The 21,196-nt window shown below is 47.6% G+C and overlaps 1 protein-coding gene across 1 annotated transcript in view; it reads left to right on the top strand.

Moving 5' to 3' along the window:
- Positions 1-1,169: 1,169 nt before the first annotated feature.
- Positions 1,170-21,196, top strand: part of sytl5 (synaptotagmin-like 5) — a 28,355-nt gene continuing 8,328 nt past the window's right edge. The window contains exons 1-9 of the mRNA XM_056580370.1: positions 1,170-1,276; positions 13,828-14,239; positions 14,578-14,796; positions 15,361-15,473; positions 16,439-16,571; positions 17,403-17,525; positions 18,101-18,212; positions 18,817-18,946; positions 20,244-20,344. Of these exons, the coding sequence (XP_056436345.1) occupies positions 14,121-14,239; positions 14,578-14,796; positions 15,361-15,473; positions 16,439-16,571; positions 17,403-17,525; positions 18,101-18,212; positions 18,817-18,946; positions 20,244-20,344 (1,050 nt within the window). The 5' untranslated portion in view covers positions 1,170-1,276; positions 13,828-14,120. The remainder of the gene's footprint in view (positions 1,277-13,827; positions 14,240-14,577; positions 14,797-15,360; positions 15,474-16,438; positions 16,572-17,402; positions 17,526-18,100; positions 18,213-18,816; positions 18,947-20,243; positions 20,345-21,196) is intronic.

The following is a 21,196-nucleotide window of genomic DNA, read 5'->3' as shown; positions in this document are numbered from 1 at the left end:
ATACTTTGATTGATAGATTGATTTTATATTGTATTCATTCTTATTTTATTAGTGTTTTCGTCTGTCCAGCAACGTAGCAAACTACTATTTGTAAGTCCTACAGGCCGTAAATGGTGTCTTTATCGCCACTTTGTGGTACTATCCAGGCACTACATCCAAATAATTATAATGTGAATTGTTGGATTCCTGATAGCTTGCCAGCTCTGTTTATCCGAGAGGAAAAACAATTGCAGTTCTCCGTGATCCTGCGCTTATTCTGCGTCTTTATTTTAGTGAAGACTTATGGATGAACCGAACATACACCAACAGCCCAAATACATCTCAATCATTGTTAACAGAATCGTGATGAATCAGCATGTTGCCGTTATACTCGTTCATCTGTAGGTGTGTGCTGAAATATTTACAGTTAAGACAGAGTTTGTTTTTCTATCGACCTCTGCTCCAATTAACCATTCTTCACCGCATAAAGCAGCCTGTCGTCTTTAGGAGATTGTCTTTCTTGTCTGGGGCAAAAAAGAAGAAGAAGTAAAGACAAAATTATTGCCTACGGAAGTGTGTCTTGCAAGAGCTGTTATAAATCTCGTCTACAAATACACCACCGGGGTATAGATTTCCATTCAAAGGCAACATCCTTACGCCTTCGTAGAATAAAAGGTTCAGTCAGAGATCGTGTTGACGCTAATTAACCTCTCATATCACTGCGGTGGGACCCCATAAAATACCGCTGCTGCCCTGCACTCCACACTAAACAACTGCCGCATTGTCAATTGCGTATTGATAAGAAGAAGCTATGTTACAGTTTCATACATGCGCGCACTTTCATGCAGACACACACAAGCACACACTAGCGCGCGCGCGCGCACACACACACACACACACACACACACACACACACACACACACACACACACACACACACACGCACACACACATATCCCTCGAGTGAGCGCTCGCTCACGCGCACCGGACGGACGCACACACACACACAAACACACACGCACACACGTACACTTATCCCTCGAGTGCGCGCTCGCTCACGCGCACCGTTCGCACACATACGCGCTTGCCAGCCACAGTCCAGCTGTTGGTCCCCTGTGCCCTGACCACGCCCCCACCTCTCGGGAACGCCCTCGATGGGTTGTAGCGATCAGACAGCGCCGAGACGGAACGACATCTGCAACTATCGCCTACCTGCGGAGCTCACCGTCCGGACCCCACTGCGTTTTTAGCATTATTACGGTGTAACGGCGATCTACCCCGTGTCTCTCGTCACCAGGTAAGGTCAGCTATGTGTGAGTGCAAGTAGGGACACTTTGTGAATTTCATGGTTTCAGTTTTTTTTTTTACACTAGCATATGTTGAATTAATAGCCACCATGAGATATGTTTGACTGTAACGTGATAATGTTGTACATCAAGAGATAGCGACGATAACCACTATGGAACTGTCGAAAGCTGGATCGTCTGTGTCTTTTTCAATATTCAGTCCGCGTTCAATTGATCTTTTAAAGCTAATTATTTGACCTCAATTAACGAATCACTTTCATGGGACCGGGTAGCCGACTTCCCATTCGAAGTTACGGGAAGGTGCAATGCAGCAAGGAGCGCCAATTTAACGCGAGTGCTGGTTCGAGGCTTTTATCATATCCTATTGCGTTCAACTTCTCCCACATCTCGGATCAAATGTGCGTCGAAGTTAAATGACAATCTACGTTGTCGCTCCGGGCGGAAAAATACTATAATGTATGCAGAAATTCTATAGATAATGTATGCAAATTCGAGTGTAGTTGCATAGGTATACGTTTACTGGTGTTACTAGTTATTAGAAAGGGTTTGCAGTCATTCACTAATTGTGAATGAAAATGTCCTCCTAGCCTACTCAATCCATTCCACACCGGCTTTCATTCTGGCTGGTACAACAAAACTGTTGTTTTTGTTGTACAAAACTGTTATACCAGCAATAACATGTGTCCATACAGATAGTATGACGTGTGTGCGTGTGTGTGTGTGTGTGTGTGGGGGTCTCCCTCCGGATCTGTTCCCACCCTATTGAGGATGAATCAGACTGTATGATCCCTGTGAATGTATGCAAGAGATCTCAAGAATTGACTCAGGATTACCTTTTACCCTTTGATAGACGGTCCTATTTCGTTAGCAATGACTGGTGACACGTTGCCCCAGAAATGGTACCTTGAACACTAATATGTAATATGATTGGATCCTGATCCTCTGAGCTGGGGGTAGAGCAGGAGGAATACCTGCCTTTATATAACACATGAGAGGGAGGGGGTGGGAGGGAGGGGAGGGGTGGGTGCAGAGAGAAGCAGCCGAGAGGAGGGATTCCCTGTTCCCTCTTACACAGCCAAGCAAAAACCACCTCATACACCAAGCCCAGAGGAATGCACCTCACACACAATCCTATAGCTGGCCACCGTCTACCCTGTGTGAGTGTGTACGTGTGTGTGCATCAATTTGTCAGACATGTATGTCTATGTATGTGTGTGTGTGGGGGGGTGTTCATGCGTGTTTGTGTGTGTGCGCGACTGCAACCGTGTGTGCGTGTGTGTATGTGCATGCATGCATATATGTGTGGGGTCGGTGTGTGCATGCATGTTTGTGTGTGTGGATGCCCCTGTGCGTATATGTGGGGTGTGTTTGTGTCTGTGTGTTTGTGTGCATGCACGTGCATATATATATATGTGTGTGTGTGTTTGTGTGTTTGTGTGTGTGTGTGTGTGTGTGTGTGTGTGTGTGTGTGTGTGTGTGTGTGTGTGTGTGTGTGTGTGTGTGTGTGTGTGTGTGTGTGTGTGTGTGAGTATGTGCGTGTGTGCGTGTGTGTGTGTGTGTATGTGTGTGTGCGTGTGTGTGTGTGTGTGTGTACGTGCATGCTGCATCCCGTATCTGGCTCCACAGGGCTGCTAACCCCGACCGGTGCCCAGGGTGTGAGTGTTCTGGACAGACATAATATGGTTACATCGCCAGCCTCCCAGTTCCTTCTGAACAAACGCTGTTCCCTTTCACCCTTTCTTTACGCGGTCCCCGGGGGCCCCAGGCCAGGGACGAGGTGTACCGAGTCCGGGTGCAGACGTTTCCTTCAGCCCCTAGGAAGGAGGAACAGTCGTGAGTCATCCATGCAGTTTTGACAATGAATTCTAATTTGATATATTAGCAGCGTTATCGCATTAGTTCCCCTTCCAGAAAGCCTTTTACTGCTGCTGCTTTTCACCGGACCAACACGGTTCTAAGGTTTCAGCCAGTTAAGTCATGCAGTTGCAGGATAGAGAGAGGGGGGGCGAGGCTGTGTCTGTAAGGATTGGGGAAGGGGGGGGGGGGGTGTTCCCTGCAGCCCACCTACGGATACCTCCCTCCGTCCCGAGCTCTCTAGCCCTCGATAGCACACATACGCAGACACACATGCACACAAACACACACACGCACGCATGCACACACGCACAAACATATATATACACACACAACCGCACAGACAAACACATATATATATATATACACACTGTGGCATCCCGCCACGGAAGCCTCGGCCTGGACAGGCCCGGGGTACCGTGGAGGACGGGGTGTACCACCCCCACCCACCAGCCGGCGATGGAGAGCAGCCCATTCGGCTCCCCAATCAGGGTGATTGGGGGACACCTGGCCGAAAGTGTAGGGGCCATCTTAAAAGGAGGACCAGCCCAGCACAGCACGGGTCGGGAGCAGAAAGGAAGGGCTCGACGCACGAGAGAGCAGCTAGAGGCCCACGGAGGCCCTAGAGACCGCGTCTCCTTCTTTGGGGTGATGGTTTCAAGTTGATTGTTGAATAAATGCCCACAATGGCTTTAACCTTCCCCAAACGCGTCGTTTGTACGTGGATTCCGGCTCAACCGAGCACCGGGTTACCACAACACACACACACACACACACTCAAACAAACACTCACACACACACACTCACACTATCTCACACACACACAAACACACACACAACACACAGACCCCCCCCCCTCCCCCCCCCACACACACACAGACACACACGACACACAACACACAGGCATACACAAACACAAACCACACACACAGAGCGTATGGTCGTTTGGTATGCAGTCAGTAACCCTCTTTGGGCGACAGCGCTATGTGGCATTCCCAACTCATCACAGATGCAGCTGAGCCATCAGCACCCCCCCCCCCCCCTCCCCACAGACCAATGTGATATCAACAACAAGAAGGAAAAAAGCATAAGAAAAAAGATATTCCATCATTAAGCGACGCTATGGCAACTGATGGTCAGTCAGAGCAGAGCAGCCGTTCTGCCCGAACAACATCCCGTAACATCGCTGTCCATGGCCAAGCAGGGCACTCTGGGGGTGAAGAGAGATCAGAGAGAGAGAGAGAGAGATACTGGGGGAGACTTAGAGAAAGAGAGAGAGAGAGAGAGAGAGAGAGAGAGATACTAGGAAAGGGGTAGAAAAAGGTGAATCTTTGAAGGCATATAATGAGAGCAAGGTTGGGGGAGATATGAAGATATAGAAGGGACTAGGATGAAGGAAGGATATAGCGTAAGTGAGAGCGGGAGAAATGTCTGTTAAGGGGTAGAGACTGGACATAGTCCCATAGTCTCACAAGTATTGTAGAGAATCATGGACTTGTGCATTTATTCATCCAGGATTCATATGAAGGCAGTCAAGGCCCCTTCACTTCAGATCTCTGCTTCTGTCGTTTAAATCAAACGTATAACATTTTATAATAATATAACAATATATTATTGAATATAGTAGTATATTAATATAAACCACTATAAAACATTCGTAGGTATGGTGGCTAGTACTACGCACACCCCTTTGCTGTTTAAACCTGTGCAGAGTACACAATGCCCCTCCAGCACAATGCTCATCAGATAATGAATGAATTATTCGGAGACCTCCCCATACACCCACCCACACACACACACACACACACAGACACAGACCCAAGGAGTTCCCCCTTCAGCCGAGAGACGGAGAAGGAAGATACATCAGTCGAGCAGCGTCAGAGCGGAAAACAAGCGCTATAAAATATTTAGCCGGAGTCGCAGGATGAAGGACAGAGAAGGAGGGGGGGAGCTGGTTATGACTCTGCTGCTTCCCTGCCACTAAGGGTTGGGGCTGGGAGGGAGGGGGGGACTGGGTGAATCAGATCCAGGATCCATAGGGTCTCCGGTCCCCTCACCTCCTCACTTAGCTCTGTGGGATGAAGAGGAGACATCATTGCACTCCATGGTGGAGGGTGATGACTACTCTTCTGAACGTCAATGAGCACATCCCACACGTCGCGTTTTTATGAACCGGTTTTACTGCTTGCTATCGATCCCTTTAACCGTGGCAGGTTTTCACGTAGAGGTCTTCCTTGCCAACCAAAAAAAGAAATCGATCTTTTAGCGGGAGCTTGAATTGTAAACCGGTGCGATTCACACTCAAGACGTCTATAAATCGGCTCCTCTCAGGGAACACCGCAAGCGAGAGAAGGAGGAAAAGACGCTTCCATTCACCACTCTGTGTGGTTACAAAGTGTTTCATACGCCACAGACAGCAGTAGTGTCCAGACAGGGCAGTAGCCATCTGTGACTTCAGTTGCAGGGGTTCAGTTTTATTGGGGGCAAGGGGTGCTTGACTCGCACACAACCAGATGTCACACCCGGTGGACACAAAGTAATTGTCTAAATTGCATTAAGAAATGCACTAATCTCTGAGGGGTTCTCAAAATTTGTATTTAGTTTCCAATTTTATTTTTTGCTCTTAAGAGAGGACCCAGGTCTGTCCTTGTGCCCTCATAGCTGGCTACTGGCGTGTGTCCAGGGTACCTGCTGGGTAGCAGCCCTCTGCCATCCATAACTGCTGCATTAAGTCTGCTCGCTCTGAATTCTTGTTTTTTTGTGACGTGGATTAATTTCATTTGCTCTTCAAATCAGCTCTCTGTTTGTTCTACTTTCATTATTTCCTATTCTTCCATAGCATTTATATATATTATTTTAACTCTTAATTCATTTCTTCTGTTGTATACTCTAAATTTAGCCTACATTTAATTGTGGTTTTGTTCTCATTCTTTCATGTTTCCTCAAGACGTCTCTTAAAAGGTCACATTGGGATATTAGTCTCTTGCTGTTTATGAGACATTGTATTATTATCTAAATCAAATATAGGAAAAGCAAGAGACGAAAACAGCCTCGGCAATGCCCTTCTTCTCTTCTTTGTTTTGTAATCGTCCGTTGGTTTTGGACAGCTAATTAGCAGCTCCTACTGCGTGAGCGACATAGCCTGTTATTTTCCACTAAGGGTAGACTATCTCTTTATAAAAAGGTCCAAGGTGACCCAGGATTCTCCACCACTTTTCTCACATATTTCACCCGAATGTCCAGGTGCTCAAATGTGACATGCCGTTTTGTGTCATTCGTTTGTGTCATTCGTTACATTCTCCCTATCGTCCTTCATGTGTTTTATTCATCTGTAGATGTGAGAAAAGCCAAGTTCTTCTCCCAGGTTATGCCTTCTGCATCGATAGGATTCTAATGACACTCAAAACCAGCCTTTAAAGGTCAGAACGTTTAATTGGAATAATCATCCTAATTGTCATAATATATACAAAACCCTGTTCATGTTTAGCTGTTCCCCTTTCTTGATCTCTCTCTTGCTCTCCCTCTTTCTCTCTACCCCTCTCTCTCTCTGTCTATCTTATCCCCTCTGTCTCTCTATCCCTCTCTCTGTCCCTATCTCTCTCCCTCTGTCTCTCTACCCCTCTGTCTCTCTACCCCTCTGTCTCTCTCCATCTCTGTCTCTCTCTCTCTCTACTCCTTTTCTCTCTCTCTCTCTCTCTCTCTCTCTCTCTCTCTCTCTCTCTCTCTCTCTCTCTCTCTCTCTCTCTCTCTCTCTCTCTCTCTCTCTCTCTCACTCACTCCCCCTCTCTCTCTCTCTCTCTCTCTCTCTCTCTCTCTCTCTCTCTCTCTCTCTCTCTCTCTCTCTCTCTCTCTCTACCCCTCTCTCTCTCTCTCTTTCTCTCTCTCTCTCTTCTTGGTGTTTCTGTCACCGTGACGGGGCTCACAGACTCCCCTCCGCTTGTGGATTGGTCTCGGCTTATCGCTGACTGCCTGACGCTGGCCAGACGATCCCACGCTGGCCTTTTCCTCCTTAGAGAACTGAGCGTCGCTGTGATGCTGCATTGCTGAGCGTCGCAAGCGATGCTGTGCTGCAATGCCTCGAAGGCTCCATGGCAATACTAGCCGAACAGGATGTATACTGGGGGACAGGGTGGGGGGGGACACACATGACAGGAGAAATAAAATACCTTAAAGGGAGAGAGACAGAGAGAGGGAGGTCAAGGTGAAGCAAGGCGACAACAAGGAAGAGAGAAAGGCGAGACTCACAAAGAAAAATGCGAGATAAGGTTGTTTTGGTTGAGGCCGTTCTTTTTGCGGATCACATGCTCAGTTGTTTGTTCCCTGGTTATTTCCCGCTTGGCTGGGCCCAGCAGGATGGGCCTGGGGAGGTCCGCGGGCATGAGGGGTTATTACTGCTGATGGCACGGTAGAGGGCTGTAATGGGGCCCTGCCCGGGTCACGTGGTCCGCGTGGTCGACTGGACACAGCTCGCCGGACGCAGCGAGCGTCCGTCTGACCCCTCCGTTACCAACCTGAGCCGCGAGGGTGGAGGCTGCGTTTTGGGGGGCGTGGCAGCGTGGCGGAGTCTAAGGAATGGATGTCTTGTAGGAGGAGTGGGATAAGGGATGAGGAGGACATGGACGGTAAGAATGGACGATTGTTGTTATACATTTTGTGCCTCGCTGTTCTTCTTTTGTGTGGACCGTGTAAAACAGCACGTCGCTCTGTGAAGAGTTGTATCAGTCAGGTCACTGCTATGTTTCCTTAGGCTAGCGTGGTGCTATTTGAGGAGGAAGTAGCCCATGCCTTGGCAGCAAGCTGTGCTTGGAATCCAATATTGGATCAATGCCCAATCCCACTGTGCTCAAAGGAGATAAAAAAAAGGTCATGATTTGTAATTGGTCTTTGTCTCTTAATTAACCTTTCAAATTGAATTGCGATTGATAAAGTATAACTGTGACGTGGACGTTTCTCATGTCTTAGGGGGCGACTATATTGGTAATGAAAGCCGGCGGGCTTTGCATGATTGACAGGGGCGTGGATAGAGGCGTCTTAATGTCTGCTCTCCTGATCGGCACACTAGGATGGCAGTGCTTCAGTGTGGTCCTGCCGTCTGGATGTGTTAACTGACTGGAGACAGAGAGTGAGCCAGTGGGTTGGGGTATTAAATGTGTGTGTGTGTGTGTGTGTGTGTGTGTGTGTGTGTGTGTGTGTGTGTGTGTGTGTGTGTGTGTGTGTGTGTGTGTGTGTGTGTGTGTGTGTGTGTGTGTGTGTGTGTGTGTGTGTGTGTGTGTGTGTTTGTGTGTGATTGTATTGTTGTGTGTGTGTGGGGGTGTGTGTGAGCTTATATTTGTGTGTAGGTGTGTATGTGTGTGTTTGCTTGCATTTGTGTGTAGGTGTGTGTGTGTGTGTGTGTGTGTGTGTGTGTGTGTGTGTGTGTGTGTGTGTGTGTGTGTGTGTGTGTGTGTGTGTGTGTGTGTGTGTGTGTGTGTGTGTGTGTGTGTGTGTGTGTGCGTCACAGAGCGGAAAGAGTACGGAAACAGAGAGCTCCTTGGCTGCTCAGTGCAGAGAGGCAGGCCTAGTTTTCACATGGGTGAACCCGTCACGTATCGCTGAATGCGCTCGCAACGTTCCCCGTTGAAGCCCAGCCACTGCATCTCTGCAGTAACTCCTCCAACCACCGGTAGGTAGATTAGGTTAGATGTTATCCAGGAGGCCTCCAGCCTCAGAGAGCATCTGGCTATCGCTCTACGCCTTTCTGGGGCCAGAACGCTACATGCTATCGCTGGAAGGGGATTACATTTACTAAGATGCAAGGCTTGGATAACAGTGTGATTCTATTTGAACATTACCTTGTGGGAAAGATTAAGCATTCACTGGTTTTTCGTTTAATGTCTTTGCTTTGTCTGTACCTTCTCTTTTTTCAATGCCCCGTGTACGTGGACACCAAATATGAGCAATCGCACGTCTGACAAACAGATGGCGCGAATCAGGCATGCTCGGTTTTATTGATTCAAATCAGGATTTATTTGCCGTATCCAAATCGCTTATCAGGCGGTCTGAAACCAACGACCTAACGTGTCTTAAACACGTTAAACACTGCAGACGTGTATTGCTTCTCCTCGAAAAAATCAAAGTGATTTCATTATGTCATGGTATAAATGCTGAGAGGCAATTGGTTGACATCTTCTTTCATTTGGCTGGATCCCCCGGTCTGCCAATGAGACAAATGATTCTGTCACGTGTCTCGGTCTGGTTAGAAGTCAAAGCCCCCCCTCTGCCTCCATTAGGATCTGGCTAATGAGTGAAGAAGGTGCAATGAAGCCAATCTTGCGGTCGGCCCAGTGCTGACTTTCTGTCAGTCGCTGCCCTCTCCTTCTTGTGTCTGACAAGAGCTTACATCCCCCCCCCGCCCCCTCCCATTGATTCCTTTGCTACATTTCGGGCATTTAGAAGACGCTTTTATCCAAAGGGACTTACATTAAGTACATCTGCATGAATGATTTAGGGGACCAACCAAACTGAAGCCGACTGACTGCACGTTGTTCTAGGGCATTCCCATCCTTGGCTCCTGGGGCTTAAGGAGGGAGGGGGGGGTGCAGGAGAGGGCAGCGGTGGTCATAACATTTTAGATCATAAAAGATGTTGTATACAACAACAAAAAATACAACAATATACCAAAAACCCACCAGATATAACAACATTTTATCTTCTGTAGATCTGCTAGAATCGTATGGGTAAAGATATTTCCTTGGGTTGAGTTATTGTGGCACCAAAGAAGGCTAGAGGAGGGCTGGCCCCGGGGAAAGATGGTGTAACTTTGTGCAAGAAGAACACAACCCCACCACAACAACTGACGATGCGATTAACATAGGAAGGGAAGCGCAGAAGCACAGACGTCTGGGTCCTTCCTGGGTTCAGCCGAAGACATCGCACAGACACGAGGAACTGAGGTATACCAGTCCCTGGAGGCTTGGAATGATAGAGAGAGAGAGAGAGAGAGAGAGAGAGAGAGAGAGAGAGAGAGAGAGAGAGAGAGAGAGAGAGAGAGAGAGAGAGAGAGAGAGAGAGAGAGAGAGAGGAGAGAGAGAGAGAGAGAGAGAGAGAGAGAGAGAGAGAGAGAGAGAGAGAGAGAGAGAGAGAGAGATAGGATGAAGAGAACGAGGAGGATAAGGAGGAGGTGGAGGAAGCGCTAGCTAGATGGATGATGCTATGTATGGTTTATTAATGAGCGGGGACTGCCCCTGTCTGGCTCCCAGCTAGTTTATGAACATGGAGGAGGGCTGTGTAAGCCATGACCAAAGGAGAACACATTCTCCTGATTGGGGAAGACGTTCTCCTGGTAGGGGAACAGGATCTCCTGGGTGGGGAGAACGTGTTCCTCCGGCGGGGAGAACATGGGGAGGACGTGTTCTCGGGGCGAGGAGAACGTGTTCTCGGGATGGAGGAGACAGTTGGACACCGAGCAGCGAGGTGTCTTGACGGTCTGTGAAGTGGCCTGCGCTGCTCTTGTCTGAGAAATAACGAGGTTATGGCAGCTCTGGGAGAGAGGGGGGAGAGGGGGGAGAGAGAGGGGAGAGAGGGCAGCAGGAAGTGGAAGAGACGGGGTGCGCGGGGAGAGTGGAAGAGGGAGACGGAGTAATGGGGGCAGAGAGAGAAGAAGAAAGAAACTGGGCGGAACGAAAGTAACCTACTTTTTAGACAAATGCTACTAAATATACTACTCTGAAAAACTGCTGAAACGGCATGATATTTAGAACTACCAAGGAATATGGTTTGCCTTCAGCGTATTCCAACAGCCGGTGTCCCTGGTTCAGCTGGACCTTGTTTTTGTGTGCGTCAGAGTGTATGCACGGCAGTTTCTGTTAGGAACTCCATGTTGTGTTTACTCAAGGCAAGGGGAAAGGCGGGAATGTGCGCAGTGTGTGTGCTTAGGGAGGGTCAGCTGGCAACGGCGTGACACTTGGGAGAGACGCAGGGCCGCTCGCTGTATCACACCATGGCGTGGCACTATGGCGCGGCACAGCGACGCGCTGCCTGATGCCATCTTGGATCAATATTAGCTTACCGTTCACCCATGGTGGCGCACGTTAATAAACAGTGGTGTCACACCACTGTTGTGGCATCGCTGTGCAGCTGGGACAATATCAAATGGTTGAGGATATTGGATAACACAGCATTGTGTTTTTATCTTATGCCCGTATTTGTGGAAAAATATATTAATCAACATTATTAAATTAATTAATAATATATAAATAAATATATATATAAATTAAGGAAATTGAAAAATATTTGAGCCCCTTATTTGTAGTCTTATTTTTGAGCAAGCGATGTTACAACCCTTTGATGTGATGGATCTAATGTATAATATAGACTGTGGTGAACCTTTACTCGATAAAACAGTCCTTTACTCGGTCTAGTCTGCTATCCATGGGGGTTCTTTGTAAAAACAGTAAGGAAGGAAGGCAATCCTCTTATCAGTGTCGTGAACGTGTGAATTCACTCTTATAATCATGGCCAACATCAGAGGAGAGCGGAGGTGCAAAGTGTGTAAAGCTTTGCTTGATTCACATAATTGAAACCACTGCCTCGCTTGGAATTAGTGTGTTATTATTCTGATTTGGCACCGCTAAAAATGCTAATTATTGATGTCTCAGTGTGTCCCTTGCTAATTGAAAATGGGTTTGAGCTTCAAGAGGCTGAGAGGGTCCAATAGCAAGAGTGAAAGCAGGGAGAGAGGGCGATATAGTGAGAGAGAGTAAGGGAGATATATATTGTGAGGGAGGGGGAGAGAGATCTAGTGATAATGAGAGAGGAATATATATACAAAGACATATATATATATTTAAGTGAGGGAGAGCAAGAGAGATAGCGAAAGCGAGAGGCAGAGAGAGAGAGAGAGAGAGAAAGAGATAGGGAGAGTGACACTGCGAGACGGCGAGAAAAGAGACAGACAGAGCTAGTGAGAGCGAGAGCGAGCGAGTGAAAGAGAGAACAATATAGCCAAAGGGAGAGGGTGAGGGAGAGAGAGCGAGATGAGAGACACGAGTAACAAGACAGTAATGAACAAGGTATAAAGAGAGACCCAGTTTTGCCCGTCCTCTCCCCTTCCAGCACTTTGCCTTTCTCCTTCCATCTCTTCTCATTTCATTTGTGTTGTTTTCTTTTGTTATGCCCTTCCACCCGTGGGTTTGACAAGGTGTGTGGCGCTCCTCATCAAGGTAAAGGGCCCCGTGGAAGGGATTATCGTGGCAAGGCGAATTAAAAGGAGTCTGCGTCGCTTGGATACAGAGCACGTTGACAGTAATTAAAGAAGCAAATCCATCACCTGCCTCACTAAATAATGCACTGGATTCATTTAGAATAACCAAATCAATCAGGCGACCGCGGAGGGCCACGTGCGCCTCGAAATCACCCGAGTGTTCACCCTCGGCTGCAACGCATCAATCTGATTACTACTATAATTGCTCCCTTTCCTTCGCTCACTCTGTTTATCAATCCTGTTTGCTCGCGCTCTCTCACTATCTCTATCTTTCTCTCTTAATATCTCCCTCTCGATATCTCTCTTTTGCCACCCATTTTTTCCCCTGAGCCCCTTCATGCTTAGCACGGATGAATCCAACCGTAATACTTAATTCCCGCCGTTTCTAATTATTATTCATCTCCCTTCCAGTTAGCGAATCCTCCAGTCTATCCCCTCTCCAACATCACCTTGATACTCTCCTGCTTTCCTCGTTTGTTTTCCTGTGGCTACATTATCATATAATAATTTACCCTTTTCGGGTTCAGGCCCTTGAAAACCAACCACATGCACTTGAAATCCTGAATAATAATTGCCTTATTAACCACACCGACACGCCGTGCAGGTCAACACAAGAAGTGATCAAATGAGCAAGATGAATCTCGCTCTCTTTCATTCGATTCTCCTTCAGGGAGGTAAATAGGGCAAATCATCATCATCGTCTTCAGAGCATGCTTCCACATGAACACACTCTCTTTATATGGATCTCCAAAAGTTCTACAAATGCAACCATTCACAAGATGCTTTTCTTCTCCCCCTTGCAAGTAGGGCTAAAACATCTTGAACGTGGCTAGAGGTGGACTGGTGGACCTTGTCTCAGTCCAGGGTTGGGAATCGAACCGAGAACCTTGACTAGGAGATCCCCTACGAAACCGGACACACGGTTTAATCAATTAACTGACGTTTTATACACTTTTTCAGTCACCTTCTGTCACACATTTGTGCAGGGTCTCTTTGTGTAGAATAGCATTAAAATCCATCGTTAATCAGTACCTCTCGAGGCATGAAATTGGCAGCAATAGTTCTCATGTATACTGGGTTTATATAACTCTCACAGTGAGGTATTGCAGATTAAATGAAGCCTGAATAATGTTTGATATATATATATATATATGTATAATTAGGCATGCAGATTCTGGAGTCTCAAACACTAATTGGCAAACACTGACAGACAGTGCAGTGTTACTGTCAAACGGCGACCAATTACCAAAGGTTGTTCCTTTTGGTAATCTTCCCGTCGAAGGCCTTAATTAACATTCGACCACTCGCTGTGTGGGATACACAGCCTGGAAGCAAGAACCACATCGAGAATAGCAAGAATAACCCAGTAGCTCAGTTCCTCTGTGTCTCTGGCCATGTTTCGTCGTATCCACTAAAGTCGAGTGGCGATGTCTCTGCTTTGTTCAGGTTTCCTGTGGAGACGGGTGTGATTGCAGTTTGGCGGGTGTCATTTCCTTTGGCTGCTAGAAAAGCACTCTGCGTCGCAGGGGTGCCCGGCCGGGAAGGACCTGCTGGGCGGAGTCTGAACCATGTCCATAGGCCGGAGAACAACCCAGATGACCACAGAACAAGCCTGCGTCCCATCGTAGGGTCATGTAGCCCCCGACTGGCCGCCCTCCCCCCCACCCCGGCCCCCGTGTGAGCTTTGCCTCCAAAACACCACGTTTGATTTGATTGGCTGCTTCTAACCCAACCGACCAATGGAGAAGACGGAGGAAGACCTGAACCTGTGCTTCCTGCTGGAGGACGAGAGGAACATGATCCTGAGGGTGTTGCAGAAGGACGAGAAGTTGAGGAAACAAGAGGAGAAGAGGATACGGTGAGTATCCACAACAAACCTTATCTTCCTGTGGCACCCTGTACTTCCCCTGACATTCTCTCTCTCTTTCTCTCTCTCCCCTCTCTCTCTCTCCCCTCTCTCTCCCTCTCCCTCTCTTCCCTCTCTCCCCTTTCTCTCTCTCTCTTTCTCTCTCTCTCTCTCTCTCTCTCTCTCTCTCTCTCTCTCTCTCTCTCTCTCTCTCTCTCTGTTGCTCCCCCCCCTCTCTCTTTCTCTCTCTTTCTCTCTCTCCCCCCCCTCTTTCTCTCTCTCTCTCTCTCTCTCTCTCTCTCTCTCTCTCTCTCTCTCTCTCTCTCTCTCTCTCTCTCTCTCTCTTTCAGGAGGTTGAAGAATGAGTTGATGGAGATCAAAATGCGGGGTTCCCGCCCCCCCCAGGAGGCAGGGGGGGAGCGGGAGTGCGCCCGCTGCCTGCGGACCCTGGGCCTCATCTTCGACCGGGGGGACCTCTGTGAGGACTGCCAACTGCGCGTCTGCAACCAGTGTCGGGTCACGTCTCCCAAAGGCCGTCAGTGGAAGTGCAACGTCTGTGCCAAGATCATGTAAGTGTGATGCAGAACGGAACGACCAAACTCTATACATCCCGGGCTACTTAATGACCGTAACGGTCTGGGTGATCAAACCATCGTAACTGTCTCTCCTGGCCACACCTAAACATCCCTTTGCAATATCATAGTTTCAAAATGACTTTGTTTTACCAATTCTGAAGATCATTTAGCACGAGCGCACTCTTTCCGGGAATGTAAACATTAGCAATTGAGCTTTCGTCTTTCGTATTTTGGAATTAATCTTCATAACGTCAGAACAGTTTCTGAAAACTCGTGACCAAAACAACATTTGAGTCGCCATACGAACACTGTGCAAAATGTATTTTTTTTGCAACAAAAAAAAAGCCCTACTACTACACAACACAACACGTCATTCTAACAAACAATATGGCTGAAAGAGAGTCCAGGAGAGGCAGGTGCGATGGTGTGATCGCCCAGACCATGGGCGGCCCTTTTAAATCTCTGGGGCTGGCCCAGCCCAGAGCGGGGGGGGGGGGGGGGGGGGGGGGAGGGGGTCGGGAGGCCAGGCGTTTGACGGTGTGCGTGTTCGCTGTGCAGGGAGCTGAAGGTGGTGACCGGGGAATGGTTCCACGAGGAGAGATCCAAACGCTTTGAGCGGCGCACGGTGCTCGGCGATATGATCAAACAGACCATCCTGAGCAGCCCCTCCGGTGAGCCCAACCACTAATCCGCCGTCAACGACGGCTAATTCACGGAGCTACATGCAGCCGGTGACCCTGAACTGATTTGCATTACGAGGACGGTTATTTGTTGTGGCGCGGTGGAGCTCCAGAGACTGGGGATTGATTCTTGTTGGATCCGATTTGCACTACCTGCGTGTGTGTGTGGCTGGTTGTTCGTGTGTGTGTGTGTGTGTGTGTGTGTGTGTGTGTGTGTGTGTGTGTGTGTGTGTGTGTGTGTGTGTGTGTGTGTGTGTGTGTGTGTGTGTGTGTGTGTGTGTGTGTGTGTGTGTGTGTGTGTGTGTGTGCGCGTGTGTGTGTGGTGCAAGAGAGCGAGAGAGCGAGCAATAGACAGAGAGAGAGGGAGAGTGAGAGAGATAGGTGTGAGGGATGGTTAACTGAATGGATAGTCAGATGGATTGTGGCTGGATAAATGGATGGATTGATGGATAGGGAATGAATGGATGATGGATGGATGATAGATTGATGTCGGGGCAATGGATAGACACATATCCAGGCAATACATAACTCCATATGACTCCAGAACCTGTAGGACGTTTATAGGCTTGAGTAGTATTGACCAATCATGTTTTATTTCGCTTAATTAGCAATTGATATCTGTTGATAGAGATTAGCTGAAATGACTTCTGGAACTGAAACAGCTTGAAAAAATATTGAAAACAATGACCGATGCACGGAAGAGGAAGTCTTTGCCAGGATTCATTATCTATTACCTGTCTCTACCGTAGCCCCAGAAATATTGCCTGTTTTCCCCAGAGGTTAACGATGTCAGGCGATGGCTGGTTGAGATTGATGGATGGATGGGACTCATGAATGGACATATGAATGGTAGATGGATAGATGGCTGGATTGATACTAGTATGTTTTTTAAGCTGTTTACTAAACAACATACTCCTACTTACTACATCTACTATGTTAACGCTTTGGTTCTCTAGCCACAAAGGACAAGTCTCCAGAGAGAGGCGCCACCCAAGAGAACCAGGTTCCCATTCAGCCTGAGAGGTCCAAGACCCCCAAGTCCGCCAAAAGCTCCATACACTCCCTCCTGGATGGCGCCAAGAGAAAAGGGTAAAGTGGCATTCAACTTTTTACCATTACTAATACACGCACGCACGCACGCACGCACGCACGCACGCACGCACACACACACACACACACACACACACACACACACACACACACACACACACACACACACACACACACACACACACACACACACACACACACACACACACACAAATACACAGAAGTGCATACACACACACACACACAGTATATTCATTGATACATGACAGAACTCCACAGAAAACACAACAAAAATTGTTTTTCTAGGTTTCGGTGAATGACTGAAATCCTTTGCAATCCCCTACCCTTTATACATAGAATTATACATAGAAAACAAAAGACAAACAGAGCCTGTGCTTTCAATTATGCATGACTGTGCTCTCTATTGATTTTTATTTTGTCCACAGAGCCTGTATACTGTTTTGAATAAGACTATATTCAACAGATCAACCACGCTTGTTATTGGATCTCCCTTTTAAAGTACCAATCGGAAGGATCACCACATACCAACAAAGCACTGTCATGGGACACACAGAGCCTCTTTGATGAACACCAGAGACGCAAACAGTTTACTGGACGCAAATCAGAGGCTTTACACTGTCAGCCGATACAAAGGTCTCAATCAAGTTGCTGATCCCTTGTGTGTATGTATTGTGTGCGTGCCTGTGTGCGTGCGTGCTTGCTTGGTTGCGTGTTTGTGTGTGTGTGTCTCTGTGTGTGTGTGTGTGTGTGTGTGTGTGTGTGTGTGTGTGTGTGTGTGTGTGTGTGTGTGTGTGTGTGTCTGTGTGTGTGCGTGTGCGTGTGTGTGTGTGTGTCTGTGCATGCATGTAGGTTGAGGCTGGACAAGAAAAAGCATGGAAACAAAGTGAAAGCGGGGAGTCTTCATTCGCTGCTTGACGAGGACGTTCACAGTGTGCAGAGTGTACAGTCTGACCCCGCCCCGCGCTCACGCAGGTATCCACACACACACACACACACACACACACACACACACACACACACACACACACACACACACACACACACACACACACACACACACACACACACACACACACACACACACACACAATCATCTAATGGTTAAAATCCCTATTAGCCGCATCCAAAATAAATAATGGTCAGTCAAACAAATAGCCAGCCCTTTATTTATGCTGGATGACGTGTTTTCCAAGAAGAGAAACAAAGTGTGCACAGCACCGCTAACAAAACACATGAGATCAAATGAGCAAATACAGAATGGGAAGCAGTGGGCAGCGGGGCTGAATGAAGAACCACAAACATCAAACATGAGCCAGCGAGCCGGATCTCCAGGGGGAATTGTATGCAGATCAAACTGTGAATATTTGATCAACAAGGCCGGTACTGGTTTATCGGTGGCAGATTCGTACTGAGGACATTTATAGCAAAGGTCCACAGGATGTTAACGGCCACCCGTTAAGATCCTTGTGTTTGTTTTGGAAGGGTACACATATGCAGTGGAGCCTGCTGGTGTGTGTTCCCTGAGCACTACCTTCTGTGTCCTCTAGGGGCAGCGGCCTGGCCCTGGAGCACTCGGGGAGGGCGGTGGTGCCCAACAACCTGCGCCCCGTCACCCCCTCGGACCAGTCGTCTCTACCCGGAGACAGCCACAGATTCAGGGTGAGCAAACACAAATACATTGAGACCCGCAGATACGCACACATGCATACACACAGAGCCACATTCATAGACTTACACGCATGCACGCACACAAACGTCATGCATGCAAACACACAGACACGCATGTAAACACACAAGAACGCGTGCATAACACACATTAACGAACAAAAACACACAGACATGCATGCTAGCACAAAGACATGCACGCAGCCACACATACATGCACGCAAACCCACAGACATACACACAGGAAATTACGCAGACAAACAAACACACACACAGAAGTGCAACAAACAACACTCATTCCACATGCACGATGAACTACTTTCAAGTTCGAGTTCATGTCCGAATTAGCATTGGCAGCTACGCAAAGGCTGTGGCATCAACACGGTTGATTCACATGCGCTTAACTGCTGTAAATGTGTGTGTGTGTGTGTGTGTGTACGAGCTTGTGAGGGTTGCTTTGTGTTTGCATACGTGTGTGTGTGTGTGTGTGTGTGTGTGTGTGTGTGTGTGTGTGTGTGTGTGTGTGTGTGTGTGTGTGTGTGTGTGTGTGTGTGTGTGTGTGTGTGTGTGTGTGTGTGTGTTGGTGCGTGTGTCTCAGCCGGATGGTGCTGAAAGCGTTGCCAGTTTCCAGTCCGCTGACAATGTGTTGGAGAAGCTCCCCATTGGCCATCCAAGGGGCGAGTCGGCCCCGCCCACCATCGCTGTGTCGCGGGCCTCCGGCTCTTCCGGTATTTCCTTTACTTCAACTGTTCACTATTCAGGCATTTTGTCATCCAGGACCCGCGACGGGCTTCCACGTCATAGACAAACTTCTGGAGAGAGACGGCCCAGGAGCCTCGGCCGGAAGGCCTATTTCCTGTTCATTCCAAATATTCAAATGAACACACCTCATTGGTGCGAGTGGATGAAGCTTTCTGAAGTGTTTTCTATTGTGCACTTACAGATCCAAATACAGAAACAAATCGGAAGCGAAGGAAAGTGAAATGCCCCATTCACCCTGATCTGAGCTTGTCTGCCGTCACTTGAGATTTTTTATCTAAAGTCAGATTAGTGAGACTAGTCATTTAGAGGTTTCATTGATCACTGTATCTGTGATTTAGCCCTTTTAGGGCTGATAACGACCCAAAGAGATTCAAGGCACCAATCTGAATTATTTAGAAAAATGTAATATTATAACCAGGATATTATACACACGGTAATTTATCATTTTCACAGTATTTTCGCAGACTGCTGCAGACTGTCAATAATGGTATCCCATGGATACAGGTTCATACATAATAGGAAAGCCATTGCATTATTTGTTAAATATGTGGGGCATTGCTCAATTATAAACCAACCCATATATAGCACCAATTATATTAATTATCTTTGATAAAATGATGCGTTTTATGTAATATGCACAATTTCATGGCACACCTTTTCATGCCTCAAGGCACACAAGTGTGTGTGTGAGAGCAGCCCATACACTAATCTCAAACACCGTTATACAGCTTACATAACAAAGGGGCTGTCACAGTCAAGCGGTAGTTTTGGAGAGAGCAGGAGAGTGGGATGAGAAGTGTCAGCGCTTCACCGCGGGGTGAGGAAAGATGTCTCCCTCAATAAAGTTATACACGGATACAGTTATAGGATCTGCGTCATTAAAGTGATAAGATGAGATAGGTCTTTATTACTCCTGCGAGGGAAATGCGATACGATCTCAGCTCACGTTTTTTTAAGCATGAATAATGTAAATGTAAACTGTATTTCCATTTGGATTCATCTGTTAAATCTGATGTAGCTGTAGCGCATTATTACACATTTAAAAAAGAAATGTGGTGAGTGAGCAGTGGTTCTTAAGATACACTTTTGGTTAATGTTATTTATTTTCCATCACTATTTCATAAATGTTTTTCATCTATTTTCCTCTGTGGCTTCAGGAGTGAACTGTCCCGCCACATTAAGTCAAAATAGTTTAAAACTAAATAAATAATAAAGTTAGTATTTTTTAAGTGAAAGTTTGTCTTCTCCATCTCCTTTGGACAGACCATAGTCGCTCAGAGCTGGACCTGTCAGTTCCTGGATTGGAAGCCAGCGATGACGGCTTCAGCCTCCAAAGCCGCTCCATCCCTGGCCTCAACGGATCGGTGAGACCCCCTCCAATCTCTCTGTCTGCCTCCATCATCATCATCCACACACACACACACACACACACACCGCCATTTCCACAACAACCACCAACACCACACGCATCTCTGCTCCCTGCGAGGTAACCCTTTTAGAACACCGCGGACGTCGCCTGTGCTATGAGGTGGTGTCTTCCACAGAGACACTGAGAGACGCAGAGGGATGGAGAGAGAGGAGAGAGAGAGACAGTGAGAGAGACACACAGAGAAAAGGAGAGAGATGGAGAATGAGAGACTGATAAAGAGACACAGAAAGCAGGAGAGGGATGGAGGAAGAGACAGATAAAGAGAGACAGAGAGAAGGAGAAGGAGAGAGATGGACAAAGATGGAGAGAGTGAGAGTCAGAGATAGAGAAATACAGAAAGGGTGGCAGGGACAAACAGGACCAACCGAGAGGAAGAGGGACCGACTGGGCGGGGTTAATCAGCACCTCATGCCGTTCACACTTCCACGTCCAGGTCAGGGTGTATAACGTTAGCGTGAGACGATGACTCAGGCTTCACTTACGTCCTCACTTCACCTCAGGGCTGCATTCAAAAGCAGACTCATATGGGCTGTCTGGAACGGCCATGCTCAGGGTTTTCCTGTCTCCTTGTGTACCCCAAGGGTTAACTTACATCAGTGTGTTGCTCAAAGCTGTGCATGCAATCCGAGCAGAGACCGGAACAAAAGAGCGGTCGTATCAGTGCAGCTTCTCATCGAGGCACGGGGGCTTTTTTAATTGATGTTTAATTTTATTTTGTGTTGTCGCGTGGGACGAGATAGTAATGACATTAGGTCACTCTGTCCAAACATGTCCCTTTGAATTAATG

Source organism: Gadus chalcogrammus, chromosome 20, assembly GCF_026213295.1.
Source record: "Gadus chalcogrammus isolate NIFS_2021 chromosome 20, NIFS_Gcha_1.0, whole genome shotgun sequence".
Classification (NCBI taxonomy): Eukaryota; Metazoa; Chordata; class Actinopteri; order Gadiformes; family Gadidae; genus Gadus; species Gadus chalcogrammus.
Note: the sequence above shows the minus strand (reverse complement) of the source record. Positions and strands in the feature narration are given on the sequence as shown.